The sequence below is a fragment of the Serinus canaria genome, chromosome 1A, assembly GCF_022539315.1.
Source record: "Serinus canaria isolate serCan28SL12 chromosome 1A, serCan2020, whole genome shotgun sequence".
In the NCBI taxonomy this organism is placed as follows: Eukaryota; Metazoa; Chordata; class Aves; order Passeriformes; family Fringillidae; genus Serinus; species Serinus canaria.
In genome coordinates this window covers 14,613,976-14,630,622 of record NC_066314.1, presented here as the reverse complement: position 1 = coordinate 14,630,622, position 16,647 = coordinate 14,613,976, and the positions used below count along the sequence as shown (strand labels likewise).

Below are 16,647 nucleotides of genomic sequence, written 5' to 3'. Positions count from 1 at the left end.
ACCTTTACACATGAGAAAATCATTATCTCAGTAACCACCACAGATGGGCTAGCTGATCTGTAACTGATACCATATTTTGCCCAGGTGTGGACACTACCTTAGAGAAGAAACACTACACTGCCTGTTGCATATGCACAACTTTGCTGCCTATGCACATGCAACCACCTAAGGAACATTCTCTTTGGCTGGTGTTCAGTACCTTTTCAGGTCCCACATCCTCACTGAGTTTCCAGCAGCTGCATAGAGGAATGTGCCAGTTGGATTTAGTGCAATTTGATTGATCTGGTTCTCTCCAGCTGGGATAGCAACTGTTCTGTTAGTACTTCCTGAACACACATCAGCAGGCATAGCTTGGCCTGAAGACCTGAGTACAGAGAAGGAGAAAAAGGAAAAAAAAAGAAAACCCCCCAAATTCTACAGTTAGTTTGCCATACTTTGTATACTCTCTAAAAACAAACCTATTTCACTGAGCAAAAAAGGCTATAAGCCAATTATGAATTCTGAACATCTGATAAAACTCAAATTGTTTTGTGCTCCCATTACTGGTGCCCCATACTAACTTGGCCTGAACATGTAAAGAAACATTCCCAACAGTGTACTTATATTTCACTGTACTGCAGCACTGAACTACATTTAATAAAATGTATCTAGAACTAAGACTCATTTGTATGCTTGGCATCTGAGGTTCAGCATACTCACGTCAACGTCCGAATGCACTTGGCAGAATCTCTGATGTCCCACACCTTGATATAGGAGGTTGAAACTGTGAAGACCAGGCTTGTGTAGTTGCAGTATTTAATAGAAACCACATTATTTGGGTGACCCCCTAAAGACATAATCTCTTGTCCAGTTACCAGATTCCAGACTTTACAGGTACGATCTAAATAAAGATAAACAAAAATGGGAAAAATATTAACAACAATAAAAGAAACCCTAAAAATTCTCATGCTTTTCCTGAACTCCATTAATTAAAAAAAGAAGTACACACATTCATTTGCACTCTTATATTTTCCTCCATTTCTGTAGACACCACAGAAAAACAGCTAAATTAAGTAGTTCTTAAAAAATACACACAGGCATCCATCTATCATTATCAAAACTAAGCAAGGTTAATTATTAAATGTGCTTTCAAGATCTGCATATTAGCTCCAGAAGCATTTTAAAAGGATAAAAATCTCAAGGGAAGTGAAAATGCAGACAGTTTAGGGGCTGCAAAGTGTGGCTGATGATAGATGAAGAGAATAATCCAATTTTTAATTCAAGAATTCATTATCAAAAACATAGTTCAGGACGAGTTTTGAGACTTAGCAAGCCGAGTTCTGACTGCCACAACACAACTACAAATGGACCCAAACTCTTCAGTGTTTTGGGAGCCTCTGAAAATCCCAGCAAAGAGTGCTTTAGCCACTGTTTTGATTCCATAGCAAAGGAATTTAAATACTGCAACCTTTTATGTGTTAAAATCCCAAATGCATGGAAGTTTTCAAGATATCTGCAATGCTATTGGCAAGAACAGGAAACTCTCCTTGGTGTGCCATGTCTGTATCACTCCAGGTATTTTAGACATACATTTATACTGAAATAAGTATGGGGAGGATGAAGAGAAAGCTTCATGTATACACTCTAGTTATGATAGCATGAAGGTAAGTACAGCAAGACCTGTCTGCCACTTTAAAACACCAACCACCAAGATCAAAGATCTGCTATGCACATGAGAGCTTACTGGCATTTCTGAATTTGTCTGCAAGTATTATCTGATGTCAGTGAGCTGAGGCTTTCTGCTTCAGCAACAATTTCCAAAAGATTTAATTTTATTTAATTAAGCAACTGTCTACACTCTTGAGTAAAAGAATACTTAAGAAGCTAGGATATGACTTCCAAAAGGTAAATATTTGCAACATCTGCAAACATCCATTAAAAAAACAAACTACCAAACCTTTAGAATATAAATCTAGATGTAAAATAAAATTTTAAAACATGCCCTTTTTTCCTTCACATAGCCACAAAATTCAAAATCTCAACAGAAATTAACTAAGTATTATTTACAAAATCTAAATCAATGTCCTTTTTTGCAACTGTATATGCTTGTACAAATGTTGAAATGTACGCTTAAAACCTGCAAGATCAAAAGTTTGCACACTCAAAGTGTGTGATTTGGTATTTTTAACAGCCAGCTAGTAGAATAGCCACAGAAACCATAACTGAATATTAGCAGTGGAAGACCTGCATCTGATGAGGTTGTCAACTATGCTAATACTAGGATAAAAGGGATGTCCTGAAATTTCAAGGTTTATTCATTACATGAACTGGTGAAAAGGAGTCTCCCCCTCAACAGGTGTTAATTTCTTCCCAGCCACTCTAATTCCTCTTAGCTTTGATACTTTCAGGAAAAAGGAGTCTGCCATAGCTTCAGCTGCACAGGAATATAACAAGTCCTTTACATTAAAATAGGTGTTTGTGAAAGGAAACCATTGAGCTCTGGTGGCCTCTGGTGGTATCTTTAAGCCAAACTGAGCAATGATACTGGAAATTCACTAAAGACAGGAGGAAAATGTTTCCTTCAAAACACTGCTTCTATCAGTTTGAGAAGTTTATAGAGTGACTGCGCTATTCCAGTAAGGAATTTTAGAGGCTACTAAAATTCCATGCCCTCCCACAACTGCCATGCAGTTCTTATAACAACAAAGGACAGGCAACAAGATGCACAGAGGAAGCAGAAGACACCCTCAGATGAAGAAGATAGTTCAAAGAACCATCTATGGCATGAAGGGTATTCAAACTGTGCAGCAGAGCCAAGCATGTGCCAGTTCCCATCTCCACCCTTACCCTGAAGCTATTTGCACTGCATGTCATGTGTGTGCATGCTACCATGACTGCTTCCATCATATCACTCAACAAATGTTAATGTTACTGCTTTTTGTGGTTTTCCACTACAAACAAGCAGCCAAATACTACACACTGGAGTTAGAAACCCAGAGATAATTACTGTAAATCCCTCTTCAGCTTATGTTGAAAAACAGACCCTTAGAATTTTCCACTGTGTTTACAACACCAAGCACAAATTGAGAATTTCACAACCCCAAGTTGTCTCTGTAGGCAGCAGAGGTGCAAAGAGCTTGCCCAACCTTTAGATCCAGTGAAGAGAAGATCATCAGTTGCATCAACACAAAGCACAGCCTTGGTATGTCCCTCAGCTGTATAGATACACTGAAGCGGGGAGGATCGGATGCCTTTGGAAGCAGGAAATGGGTTAATTATCCCCCTAAAGAAAAAAAAGGAATGTGAGTTGGGCATAGTAATAGACACAGATAAAGCTAATTTACTTGCATGTAGGGGAAAAAAATACCCTAGTGTTCTTAGATGTGAGGGCAGAGCAGCTGAATGCCTTTCATAAACTATGTCAGGACTTTTACTGTTTAGCCTCAACACCCACCAAGTCTGGCCTAGCAGTTAAAGGAAATCACATACAAAAACAAACAAATGAAAAGACAACGAGATGCTAAATGCTGGGTACGTGGCAAAGTCTCCACAATGCTGAACAAACCACTACACACAAGCTTCTGTATGCCCAAGGTCAACCATCTAAACAGCACAATCTGAAAAATGGAGCAAATGTAATGTGCACTGCCAATTCCAAACTCAGCATGCATTTCACATCATCTGATTCCTATGGGCAGAGCCAGAGAACTGCTGGTAACTTCTGTGCCTGAAGAAGGTTCTCACTGCACCCTGTACCCAACAACATGCTCATGCTCCAATGGCCAAAAGGGAGGATGACTGGAATGCTGACACCCCAGAGGAATCTTCCTGGGCACTTTCAGCTAATTCTGTGGTAATGCCAAAAGACTAACTTGCCTGAAATAAACACCTCACAATTCTTCACCAAACAAAAATCACTAGCAGTCTAAAATCCCATGCACACATTGGCACACACTCAGACCCCTTTATTTCTGTGAAGTGTAGAAAATCCCCAAGGTAATGCCCAAAACATGCAACACAGCTGTGACCTGGTCAGCTTGCAGTTAAGACTCACTGTCATGCTCTTTTGGGAATCACACACATAACTGTGATGAAAAGGAACTAACCATAGCCCTATCTCAACAAAACAAAACATATCACATGCTTCAGGAAAATGTAAAAAATTCGTAATATTGTCCAGAAGTTTGCTATAGAAAGGAAAAAGTCCTTTATGATACAAGCTAACTTTGTGACAACTGGTTACTTTATCTAGTACATTAAAATTATGATTTTAAACATTTTTACAGTTCAGGACATCTTCACTCATATAATTAATTGCTACCCTTCTTTAGATTTTACTAGTAGTAATAGTGTCTTAAATTGTGTAACATTATCTTCCTAATTTTGGAAAGGCTTTCACCTTTCATCTGCACCATTTTATGTTTTCAAGAAAACAGGAACAATTTTATTTTTAATTAATTTAGGTCTCTATGCTATTGTTTTCTAGCATCATACTAAACTAACATGATTTTCTCTGTAGTATTCCCTAGAGGATCATGCGGCCTCCGAACTGAGTTATTCCTCCTGCTGTTCTCACCCATTCACTTCCACGACAATTCCTGTAAAATACACGTCCTGGAGCTATTTATCACCTAAATGCAGTGTTCTAAAATCTACAGACAAAAAAACACTATAACTGCTACAATGACCAGCCAAAGCCCCATTATATTATTAGCAATTATCTGACTGCCCTTGTCTAGATAAACTAATTTTTCATTGAGTACCAAAATCCTAACCCACAGGGACACAAGTGGCAACATTTCTTTCATCTCTTAAGCCACTGAGCATTCTCTGAGAAAGAAGTAATAAAAAACCACTCATTTTTATTTACACTAGGATTTCATTTTTAGTGATCAAAGCATACAATGGAAAAAGAAAAACAAAACTAAGGAGAGAAGTAATTAAAACATAAGAAAATGTCTACTCCTATTTTTTTTTAAAGAAAACAAAGAGAAAAACAATGTATCTAAGGAAATGTTTACACCATACTTCAGTTATAATTAAAATACCTGACAAGCTCAACAATGATAAAAGAATACCCTAAAAAAGGAGAGGGGGAGACATGCTTGACCCAAATCTCAGATCTTTCATGTTCCAGCAAAAGCAAGAGAAACAATGCACAGGTATCAGGAAAAATCATGCAGCAAAATGAAATGCCTTAAGAACTGGAATAACTTTGATGAGAGATGTCAAGAAAACAGAAAAGAGAAAGAGAGAGTACCTTTGTACCTCCGACAGAGAGGAATCACTTTCATCAGACCTACAATCAACAGTGGTGGAATTGTGAGGAGAAAGAATATAGGTATCAGCAAAGGAAAGCCTCCATATGAGTAGAACACACAACAGCATGGCCAACTCAGAAAAGCAATGCAAATCCACAAATATTATGCAGCATTGCTCAAGGTATATCTCAAACCCATGATGATGGGGGGGTTAGGGGGGAAAGAGTAATTATATTAAAATATCATTCGCAGTAGAAAGTTACAGTAGACTGTTGCAGCTCCAGAAGATGAGTAACAGCAGCTGAGCCATTTCTTATTTCCCCAACATTTTCTTAGAGAAGTAAAGGCAAAAAATTAAAAGGAGAAGATAGATGCACAAGTTAACCTCCATAGGATAGTGCTTGTTGAGAATATCAAAGAAAAAAATACTCTGAACATCAATGCCTGCTAAGTGTAGAAGAGACATGCAAAATATTAGTCATAGAGATATAAATGTTAAATATGATAACTCACTCAAATAAATACAGTGATTTGCAAGCCATGCTAAGTTCAAAAATCCTTCCCCTCTCATTTGGAAAAATGTTTAAAAATAAAAACCAAGAACACATACAAGACAATATTTTCCCAAAACATGATGATTTTCAGTACATCTTAAGATGTCCTTCATTTTCAACTCAAACAGATTCAGCAGTTTCTATTTGACTTCAAAGTCAGCTCAGAGAAAATGAAAAGGGTTTGGTGGGAGTTAGCAATAAGAAACATAAGCTAAGATAAAGAAGTCACAAGCACAGTTACTGAAAGCCTTGCAAGCCACTGCGTGGTATGTGGAGGCTGCAGACCTCTGAAAAAAACCCATTTTATTAAAAAAAATAGTGTAAGCAGACAAAAGCAATTTCTTATCTTGCTAGAGCTACAAATAAAGCTACATTTTAAATCTGAGTTGCAGCTCATAAGCACTGCATGGTATTTGTATCAGTACTGAAACCTGTAATAGAGATTTTAGTCAAGTAAAGTCCACTGCCACTCGGTGTAAGGTTTCTAAACAGATGCCTAAGGTGAGAAAAATCTGTTCTACTTCTTCTAAACACAAGATGAATATCATCCAGTCCTGCAGATCACCTCCTAAAGTCAGTCTGTTCAATAATTTGGATAATCTCTAAACAATTGTGTTCTAGCCATTTCTGTGTCCCATCCTCTGAGGTGCTGTTGTGAGAGCACTCTGAGAAACACTGGAGCAACTGAGTAACTGCCAAAAGCACTATTTCCTAAATTATCACCTAAAATCTATTTTTGAGTGTAAACACACACACAGATACACAAACATCTAAGAATTCTACCATTTTCTATTTTGGGTTTAAAACTACAATTACCAGACATATCCTAGAAAACAGGAAACAAGGTTCAGCAGGAAATTTCTCTTCTTGAATTTTTACAGCGGTCCCATGGTAGTTTAAAATATTTCCTTTGAAAACTACTCAAAAAACATGAGAAACATCTCCTCCTGTCTTGCAGATGGGCAAAATTTCTACCAGACGCTACACTGAAAACTTGGGCACACTTTGCATTTCCCTGGTTGGGGGCTGAGGCTTCCCTTTGTGACTTACTTATCCTGCTGAACTGATGTGTTTCCCTGAGAAACAGTAAGACGACTAAAAACATTCATTTCATTACGGGGCCGGCTTGGTGGGGAAGTAGGAGGTGACAGACTAGCCTCTGGGGCTCCAGAATCTGAGCTACAAAAAAAAAAGAACATCTTCTTTAACAGGTTATGAATGGTTAGAAAAGTTAAAAGCAACATGCCTCATCAAACGTTAGATGCTCTTTTCTTAAGCAAATAATTAAGATTGTAATACAGATATTTCTCCGAGAAGGCAAAAAGCTTAAGGCTGCAGAGTGCAAGATGGCACAACGTTCAAAGATTAAGTGGTAAAAGTGAAAGCTACAGGCAGAAAACACACATCTAAAACAAAGAAATCCTTATAAATTGAAGGCTCTGAGAGACATTGATGACTTTGATTTAAAAACAAAAAAAGTAATTTGCAAATGCTCCAAAGAACATTTTCTCAGGGCTCTGCCCCTGAGTTATTTTGTACAGAAAAACAACCTGGAAAAAACCCCAAACAACCAGGCATAAGCTGAGCCATGAATATCAACACTGACAACAATACAAACTGTCCTGGAAGAAAAGAAATAGAAAAATACAGATTTATTTTTCAAGAAATTTCAAATTACATCAGAGGAAATAAATTTAAAATAATCTTACAGTTTTTGTTCTTTTGTCTTTGTCTTTTCCATTGTTTTCTCGTAGGTTTTTCTCTTTGCTAAAGGTGAAGGCTCAGGTATCTTCTTCTCTGGAAGAGATGGTTGCCTCGAACTAAAACAAGAGCAATCATTATCTCACCCTAAGGCCCTTCACAGAATATTACCTGTTCTCTCAGTGCGGTTACAAATTTTAGAACATACTTCATCTATTATTGTCTCTCTTCAATTTAAGGATTATAAACTTGTTCTCACACTTGAATATAAAAATATACCAAGTTAATAATGTTCAAAGATGATTAACATACAGTGTCAGATTCTGAATAGTTAAAGGAGATTTACTAATTCAGTAATAAAAGAGAGTCACTAAAAGAAATAAAGTGGAGTATGCATCCAAATTAAGATCATGGAAGTTCTTAAACTTCAGATTCCACATTTGCATCTACAGTCAGCCATTTACAGACATGAAGAACAGAGAAATCACAATGATTCTTATACACAAATGAAACCTTGCAGTAACATATTCATTTTAATTAGGAAGTGAAAAGAGGTACTCCCCATTGACAATCTATTATAACATGGTTTCTCTTTGTCACCCAATTTCCTTCCCCCTTGCTTTTCATCCCTCATTTGTCTCTCCAGTTCTTGCTCTGAAACAATTCCAATTTATAGTCACTGTGGTCTTTCTCCCAACTTTTATTCTCCATTAAAATTAGCAAGAATATCAAGAGGGCAGTATTAAAGCTGACACCCAAATGTTTTCATTTCACCACAGTCAGACAAAAGAAAAAAGAAAGTAATCTGAGTGGTCTCCATTCTTCTGAAATTCCATTTCTCACTAGTTGAGAAAAAGCAATATTTGTTTTGTTTTTTTCTATTTCTTTGTATTTAGAAGGATTTTTTTTTCTATGAATATGAAACACTCATTAAAAGCAAGAAAGCAGAGATTCTGAAAGTGTTTTTGCTCCATGCAACTCCATTAATCAGATAAAGCTCATTTGGCAGGCCACCTGCCATGGTTATGACCATCAGTCTCAGAGCCCTACAGGTTCTGAACATGCACAGCTCTACATGTTTCCCTTAAGAGGAAGTCTGTGCTAGATAAAATCCATCTGGAGACTGGAATGCAGAATAACATGATTTAACATGGACAGCACAACCACAAACAGCTACTTGATTCAAGGAGATGAGACAGTCTCAGGTGATCACAAACTCTAGCTGGAATGTGAGGGACCTGTAGGACCAAGTGCCAAGAACTGCATGTCAACCCTAGAGTTCCCCAGGGTCTTCAAGAGACAGGATAAGGAGGACAGGTGATAACCTGCCTGGTTTTGAACAGAAGCCTAGCAGCTAAGTCATAAAAAAGGGGAGAAAGTGGGTCCAATTCCCTCAAGGCCAGAGCACCCATTTCTATGTAGGGCTCCCTTACCTCTAGGCATACTGTGCAAAGGACACCAACAAAGGTGGAACAGGACACACTCCCTTCCCTCTCTTTATGCTGGACCAGTATGCATTTAGGGATGCAAAAAATCCTGAGGTCACAAGGCAAATTCTATGAATCAGGCTGACAGGTCTTCCAGCAAGGATGACAAATAGGCTATAGTGTCTACTGCCAGGGTTGCTTACATGTTTACTGAGCAGCTGCTCCATTAAATAAACCAAACCAGAAACTGGAACCCAAGCTCCTCTGCCTCACACTGGCATCCTTGCATACTCAGACACAGAGGCAACTTTCACTTGCTCTCTCTCTGCCTGCCCTTGAGTCTTCCATCTTTGACTCCACAGTGAAGCATCCTCAGCAGAGGGTGTAAATAGCATCATCATTTTCTGAATTCTTTCTGAAAGCCTGGGAATGCAGGTATTATAAAAATACAGCTATCTTGCTGGAATGAACTTCCTAAGCACAGGTGTAAAAACCAGGTGCATGATGGCAATGACCTAACAGAAAAGGAAAAGGACAGATACCTACTTCCAGGTCTCCAGAGCCCTTTTACCTTTGCCAGGACATCAAACATCTGAAAAGTCCTACAGAAGACAACTATGCTCTGAAAAAGCTACTGTAGATGAGTTGAGTATATCAAAGGACAGCAGCACTAACCAACTTTGTAAACAGAACTCCAGTTAAATTAGCTGTTGGCCATATGTATTTAGGTGCCTCCCTAAGTAACAGAATCACACAATGGTCTGGATTGCAAGGGACTTCATAGATCACCTAGTTCAAAACACCTTCTCTTAGGCAAGAACACATTCCACCAGACCAGGCTGCTCTAAGCTCCACCCAACCTGGCCTTGAACACTTCCAGGAATGGAGCATCCACAGCTCCTCTAGGTAACCTGTTCCAGTGTTTGACTCCCACAGTAATGGATTTCTTCCAATATCTCATGTACACCTACAATCTTTCAGTTTGAAGCCATTACCCGTTAACCTACACATGCCCTAACACATGCCCTTGTAACAAATCCCTCTCCAAGGACCATGGAATTACCACAAACCTTAGAAAAGTGAAGAGGTTCCAGAGTGCAGCAGTTTGTGCATATGCAGATACCAGAATTTGCACCTAAACATATAATTAATTTCTGTCTCTTTGAGAGTCTATATTTTGGATTACTGTTACGGCCTCTACATTCCCGAATGTCACTTAAGTAAGTGGAACAAGGGAGAAAACATTTATTGCAGGTAAAGTCAAAATCTCCTCCTGAATAATATATTTTTTTACAAAAGATATGCTGGCACCACAGGCCCATAAGGGAAGGCCAGATGGGTCATAAAGACATGCTTTCTTCAACTATGACCAGATAAACCAGCAAGAGTTTTATTTTGAAAAAACATATACACTTGCAGTGAGAAGGTCACTGCAGATTGATCGTGGGAATTTTTGATCACTTATCTACTGAAACATGATCAATAACAATTCAATATGTGAGGCCTACTGCTGACTGAATTGACTTTTTGACAGTATCTAACTCTCAAAGTCTTGCAGAACACAGTTTTGGGAAAATCCTTGTTTGCCTTTTTGCTGGCTCACTTTCATAAACGGATACATTCTAGAAGATGGAGTGAGGCAAAAGTTGGTATTACCTGAGTCTTGGATGTCAGGTCATAACACTTGATGGTTTAGATCTTGAAGCTTCAAAAGTCTCTACTCATCTCACGCTAACTGCTGAAACAAGTGGGTTTTCTCCACCTATGCTCACCCTCAAGAGCATTCTTTCCAAGCAGATTCTATTTGCACTGAAGCCATCAGCATGGGTTAATAGTTGCTGTCAGCAGTGTTTTACTGTTCACAATTGCCACCTCAAGCACATGCCAGAAATATATAGTAAAAAACACAAACTGAAAATGTACATTAGGTAGAGACTGCTGTAAAAATATTATGCAAATAGGAAAGGTGAATATTAAAAGATGCTTAACTCCAGAACCTGTAACGAGAAGATAGCTATGGGACACTGATTTCCACATCACTGAATGTGGGAAGTGCATTGAATTTACACATGAGCTTGTGCAACACAGGAGCTAGTACCTAAAAAGCCAAGAAAAGGGTCTCTAGCAGTGAATGGGCAATAACCAGCAGTGATACTGGTAGATCTAAAATGAACTGAAAGAGCAAGTGAAAATAAAAAAAGAGGGTGTGTGAGAGACCTCTGCTGGTCCAAAGTAAAAAGACGAAATTATTTTTAGTTCTGTTTAGAATCAAGAGATACTTTCAGTTAGTAAAACTGTTCTGCAGGTAAGTGCAACCTACAAACAGAAAGGATTTTTGAGGATTCATAATATCTAACATTTTCCTTCCAACTTTTTACTTCAATACTCTATTGTTGCACAGACTTCTTCATTTTATGCATGGTCCATACACGATAACTCACAGAAAGATTTTTCCTAATAATTAGGACCATATCCAAATACCATAATAAAGTTTTTGGGTTGTGTTTGGTTGTTTTGGTTGGTTTTTTTTAAATCTCTCTGCTATTCTAATCAGATTCTCACTACCTCCCTAGAATGTGCACTTCCCATAGCACAAATACAGCAAACTGTTCAAGGTATTAGAAGGGGTTTCTCCTCTACATAGAACACAGTTACAATAACAAAGCAGCTTAACAGAACTTACATCTTCAATAAGAACCACAGTACCTACAAGACTGTATTTATACTTTCTAGAGTGGTGATGGTAGAAAGGAAAGAGCTTTGTCAGTATTATTTAGTAAGCTTCAAGTATATCAACCTCGTTTGTAAAGTTAAAATAATGGATTACAAGAAACTGGCAACATGCATTTTTTAAAAGCAAAGGATAATTAGTACAGCATGGCCAAACTTACATGCTGCCTATCTTAGAAGGTAAGCCAGATGGTGGGGGTATAAACTCTCTGTCCCTAGCAGAAGCATCGTGTGTGTCAGCAGCCGCCCCACTTCCTTGGGTCTCTGCGGGCGGCGCGGCAGCGGCGGCCGGGGCAGAGTCGGCGGCGCTGCTGTCGGAGCCCAGGTCGCTGCTGGCTGCGTACAGCAGCTCCATCTGCGTGGTGGTCCTGCGGCGAGCCTGCAGACAGACAACATCCAAACTGCCACTTCAGGCTGCAAAGGTGTGTGCCAGGAGTCCCACACTCAACTTAGCACTAGCTGGCAATTAGCATCCCCCTCAAACACTTGGCAACTGCCTTCGGAACCTAAATCAAGAAGCTCGTCTCTGCTTTTGGGCAATGATTTTAGAGGAGGCAATTCAAATTCAATGGCATGAAACACTGATTTGACAACTGGATTCCAAGCATATCCTTTCAACCAGCTGCCTACCAATACTACATCAGTACAATATTACTCACCTACAGTTTATCCAAACGAAATGTTATAAAGCAGAGAGGAACACAGCAAAGTGTCAATTTAAATACCTACTACCTAATTATACTGGTGTGACTTCTAACATCAAGGCTCCTTCTCATATACAAACTCTGCTTCTTCCTTAGTTTAAGTCACCTCTTCAGAAGTCCACATCTATTAAAATTCATTCAGCATTTCAACAATTATAAAAAAGGAAAAACTCACAAAGGAACTAAGCTTTGTGCAACACAGTAATTTGTAAAAAATGGATCATACATGTTAGGTGTCATTTTACAGTGAAATTAGATCTTTTCCTCAGGGGAAAAAAGACTAATAGGGAAGATAACGATCCAGTCTGAAAAGAGCCATTATAAAAATTATATGCTTACTTCATTGCATTTTCAGACCAAACTCAGTTAAACAGCCCAAAAAGCTGCACACCAAGGAATGTTACCAAATAATGCAACGGCCAACACAGATGGAAGCCAGCTGCAGTTGGAAAAGGGGAGGCTAAGCTTCTCTTTACTTTGCAAACTTGGTTTATGCTCCTGTGAGCACAGAAGCAAAACTGCCATCAGTGCACATTTCCAGTTCCCACTGCCATTAATATTAAACTGTAGTCAGCCTAGATATAGTCCTCCACTGTCAACTGTAATTAAGATCCTGGAGGTCAAACTTTTGTGTCATAAACTTCAAGATTTCTGTGACAAATTGCAAACAATAAGCAAGTTCACAATTCCCACTGGCAATAGCATTGAACTGTAGCCTACTAATACTCATCTGCAAAACTACGCCAGTTTGGAGAGCAAGTAACTGGAAGAATACATCTCTTTCTGGAATTTCAGTAACTTAACCCCAAAATACTGAAGAAGCTATTTTTATCATTGCTTCTTAGAGTGAAGTTTCAACACAAAATCATATTGCACACAAATCATATGTAAAGTACATCAGTTCACCTTTTGCACATCTTCATTCATTGAAGTCTCTTTGGCAAAGCAAAAGCATTCTCCAGAAGATATCATTAAATTATGAATTATCATAGAATCATAGAGTCACTTAAAAAACATAGAAGAATTATCATCATCATCATTGTACATCCTACCTTGCTTTTGGGCTTCACTTCACCACAAAGCTTCAAGAGATCTGAAGATAATGAACTAAAAGAAAAATTGCATCACAGTTAGAAAGTCATACTTTTTGCAGATTTGCAGGTGTGTATTTTTATTTTAGTCTTCCTTCTACTGAAATTGCAGGCAAACAATGTTAGAGATACTTTCTAAAGGATACATGATTCTGCATTACAAAAGGAGGAAATTACAGTAATTTTTCTAAAATCAGTAGTAACAAAGATTTCCTCACCTTCCTTCTGTTCCAGGACTATGCAATGGGGCATCCTCATCAGTACTATCTTCCACATTTTCTAGAAAATTTCCAGAAGAATAACATTAGTCTGTCCCTCTACAACAGGATGTGAAGGCTTTAAGTGCTGTACAAAGCAACTCAGACAATGTCGAATGTAGATGAACAGAGTACAAAAGATAGGGATTTTCAAAATACCTTGACCATTTTCTATCCAGCCCCCACTGAATTTTCCTGACACCTAAAGTAATTCTTTTCATACAATCTAAATACATCATACATCTAGGCATAGTGTGCCAAACATGGTCTACTGTAGCAGAGATGACAGAAAAACAGAAATTCCAGAAGGAAATCTGTAAGAGAGCAGATAAAGCAGAGAAAATAATCTGCAAGATATGGAAGATATGGGATGTAAATCAATGGACAATAAGAATGTCTCTTTCTCTTCTTTTTTTTTTTCATCTTCTTGCTCCAAGACACAATCAGCCTGGCTATAATGAAAAAGAAAATGATATTTTTAACTAGCTAGGGAGCTGAGGCTCAGCCTCCTCTGATACAGAATGCCACCAAGCATTTGAGCTGACAAGAAGCAAGCACTTTATTAGTATATAAGGATTCCTTTCAAAAGAGGATGATGCTACCACTTAATACTTTAGAATGGCTTCCTAAATAGACATTAATTTCTAAAGGAAACTGCTCACTAGAAATGTTCCTGAAGCAAAAATGGGTACACAAACCTGTCCACAGAAGACAAAACCAGCATGCATGCCACACACTAACACTGTCAAACATCCAATTAACACATCTGCATGCAAATGGTGCAAAACATTAAGCTGACACAATGACTCAAGGGCACATGTACAGTCAGTTCCAAACTGCTGGGAATGCAAATCCCCTGAATTGTGTGTTATTCTAATAATACATTTTAGGCACAGACCAAGGACATACACATTTTTGTAAGCAAAGTCCCTTATTTTTGAACATACTCATGAAATATTAAGGATTAAATAACCTTGTAATGACATTCCATTACACATCCTCTTTACTAGAAGAGACATTGAGTATCTTTATTTAATTTCTGTCAAAAAGCAGATACCATTTGCAATGCATAGAATAAGTATATTTGTAACCCATATCAAAACAGGTATGTCCATGTATATGTCTTTAAGTTCATGCTTTGGTGAAAGGGAGGAAGGATATGCAGCTTTCAGCTGAATTTTGAGAAGGAATGGAAAAAAGAGAAGGAAAATACTGCCTTTTGTGTATGCTGCATCTAAACATGTTCCCTGAAAAAGTTAAAACCATCAACCTAGAACCAACACCAATAATGCACTTCAGAGTTACCTAACTGCTTAATTAATTTTAATGATGTAATCTTAATTATCAGAAATACAACAATATTCTAAAAAAAGCAGAGTCACAGGAATAGCACTCTGAATTTTCAGGTTTCTTTTTGTTCCATCATGGATTTGAGGCCAGATTAACATATTTCAATACTTATTATCATTATTGTCATTAGTGTTGTTATTATTGCTATTATTATGATATGCTTTCTGCAAAAGTGGGGATTTAGAGTACTGATCCTTCAGTAAGACAAAAGCAGCATCCCTAAAATAAATGCATTTTAAAAAAATATAGGATTCCTATCAGAATTATGTTACTTGATCCCCTATTCATAAAGAACCTGCAATCTCTTTTTACAGGTAACTAAGTAGAATGTGTGGAATGACCACAAAAGGTGGTATTTTACTTGTAGGCTCACTCTCATGTGACCTGATGAGCTTCTTCAGTTTGCCTGCAATTCAACACAGGAGACTGCCCAAAGCCCTGAGATACAAACCAGTGCACAGAATCAACAAATAGCTAGAAAGAGCAAGATTCTGCGAGAGTGAGAAGAGGTGAAAGGAGAAATGAAGTTAGTAAAGACAGTGATGTTTGCAGGGAGAGCTGCTAGCAAACCACTGCTTGTAGAACAGGTGGAGTTTTCTGATTATTCATCTTCATCCTCATGCAGTGGCAACTGGTAGCACCAGAACAAAGCCATACACCAGCACAGCTCACCCAGAGGAAATGACATTTGACCACCTGCACACAGATGTCTGTGACTCCCATCCATGAATCTCCATAAATCGCAGGTGGGAAGTAAAAGCAGCTTCCACAACTCCTCAGAGAGAAGCAACATCCAAAACACAATTTCATGGTCATTTTAACTCCTCACAAGAGCAGATGGGATAGTGAATGGCAGCTGGTTCATCCACCAAAGTGGATGTGCACTGAAAGTCCATTCAAGTCAGATCCTGAGCCTGTGATGTACTTTTCTGGAGACTTAAACTTCTTCTTGTCTACAGCTGAATACAAGTGCATAACTACACTGGGGAATGTTCAAGCTTTTCTGAGCCAAGTGTATTCAAATAGCTAAGAACTTTTGAAGATAGAGGATCTGAAAGCAGGCATCAAGAAGGTAAATCACAAATACTATGGAAGTACAATCCCTTTGTTTGGGATAGGGCTCTCTGTGCTCTGCCACCAAGGTGTGGCATCCTGGTGAGATTGATCTCAGGATCTGCTGCCACCCACACTTCTTCCTGCAGGAGCTGTGTCAGGCCCTGCACCAACAGCATCCCTGCCAACCAGCCAGCAATCCCAGCAGCAAAGCCTCACTACAGTGGTGTCTGAACTCCCTGCAGCTAAAAGGTTTGGTCACTAGTCACCCACAAAACACAGACTACCCACAGTCTTGGACCTAGATTAGTGCAGCATATTCAGCTGCATTTCCTTCCTATAAAGTGTTAGCGGAGTCCTGAGTCGCTTAGATACTCTAAAAGCCTCAGGTCATGCTTGCAAAGTGTTAAAAAGCTTCTTTAATGAGATAACACTCTATGAAAAATTTTATTACAGAGCTACTGTTTCAATACATTTAGCAAGTGGCTTTTTATTGCTTGAGATGTTGTTAATAAGTAAAAGCCTGTCCAGAGCTAAAGA

The 16,647-nt window shown here is 38.5% G+C and overlaps 1 protein-coding gene across 7 annotated transcripts in view; it reads right to left on the bottom strand.

Moving 5' to 3' along the window:
* Window positions 1–16,647, bottom strand: part of KIF21A (kinesin family member 21A) — an 87,456-nt gene that overhangs the window by 10,046 nt on the left and 60,763 nt on the right. For 6 of the 7 annotated variants that reach the window (XM_050983567.1, XM_050983548.1, XM_050983537.1 and 3 more), the window contains 8 exons: window positions 13,666–13,726; window positions 13,409–13,463; window positions 11,814–12,031; window positions 7,504–7,614; window positions 6,845–6,973; window positions 3,126–3,262; window positions 700–880; window positions 200–364 (listed from right to left, as the gene is read on the bottom strand). In XM_050983567.1, coding sequence (XP_050839524.1) covers window positions 200–364; window positions 700–880; window positions 3,126–3,262; window positions 6,845–6,973; window positions 7,504–7,614; window positions 11,814–12,031; window positions 13,409–13,463; window positions 13,666–13,726 — 1,057 coding nt within the window. The remainder of the gene's footprint in view (window positions 1–199; window positions 365–699; window positions 881–3,125; window positions 3,263–6,844; window positions 6,974–7,503; window positions 7,615–11,813; window positions 12,032–13,408; window positions 13,464–13,665; window positions 13,727–16,647) is intronic. The other variant, XM_050983563.1, reaches the window with a different exon arrangement.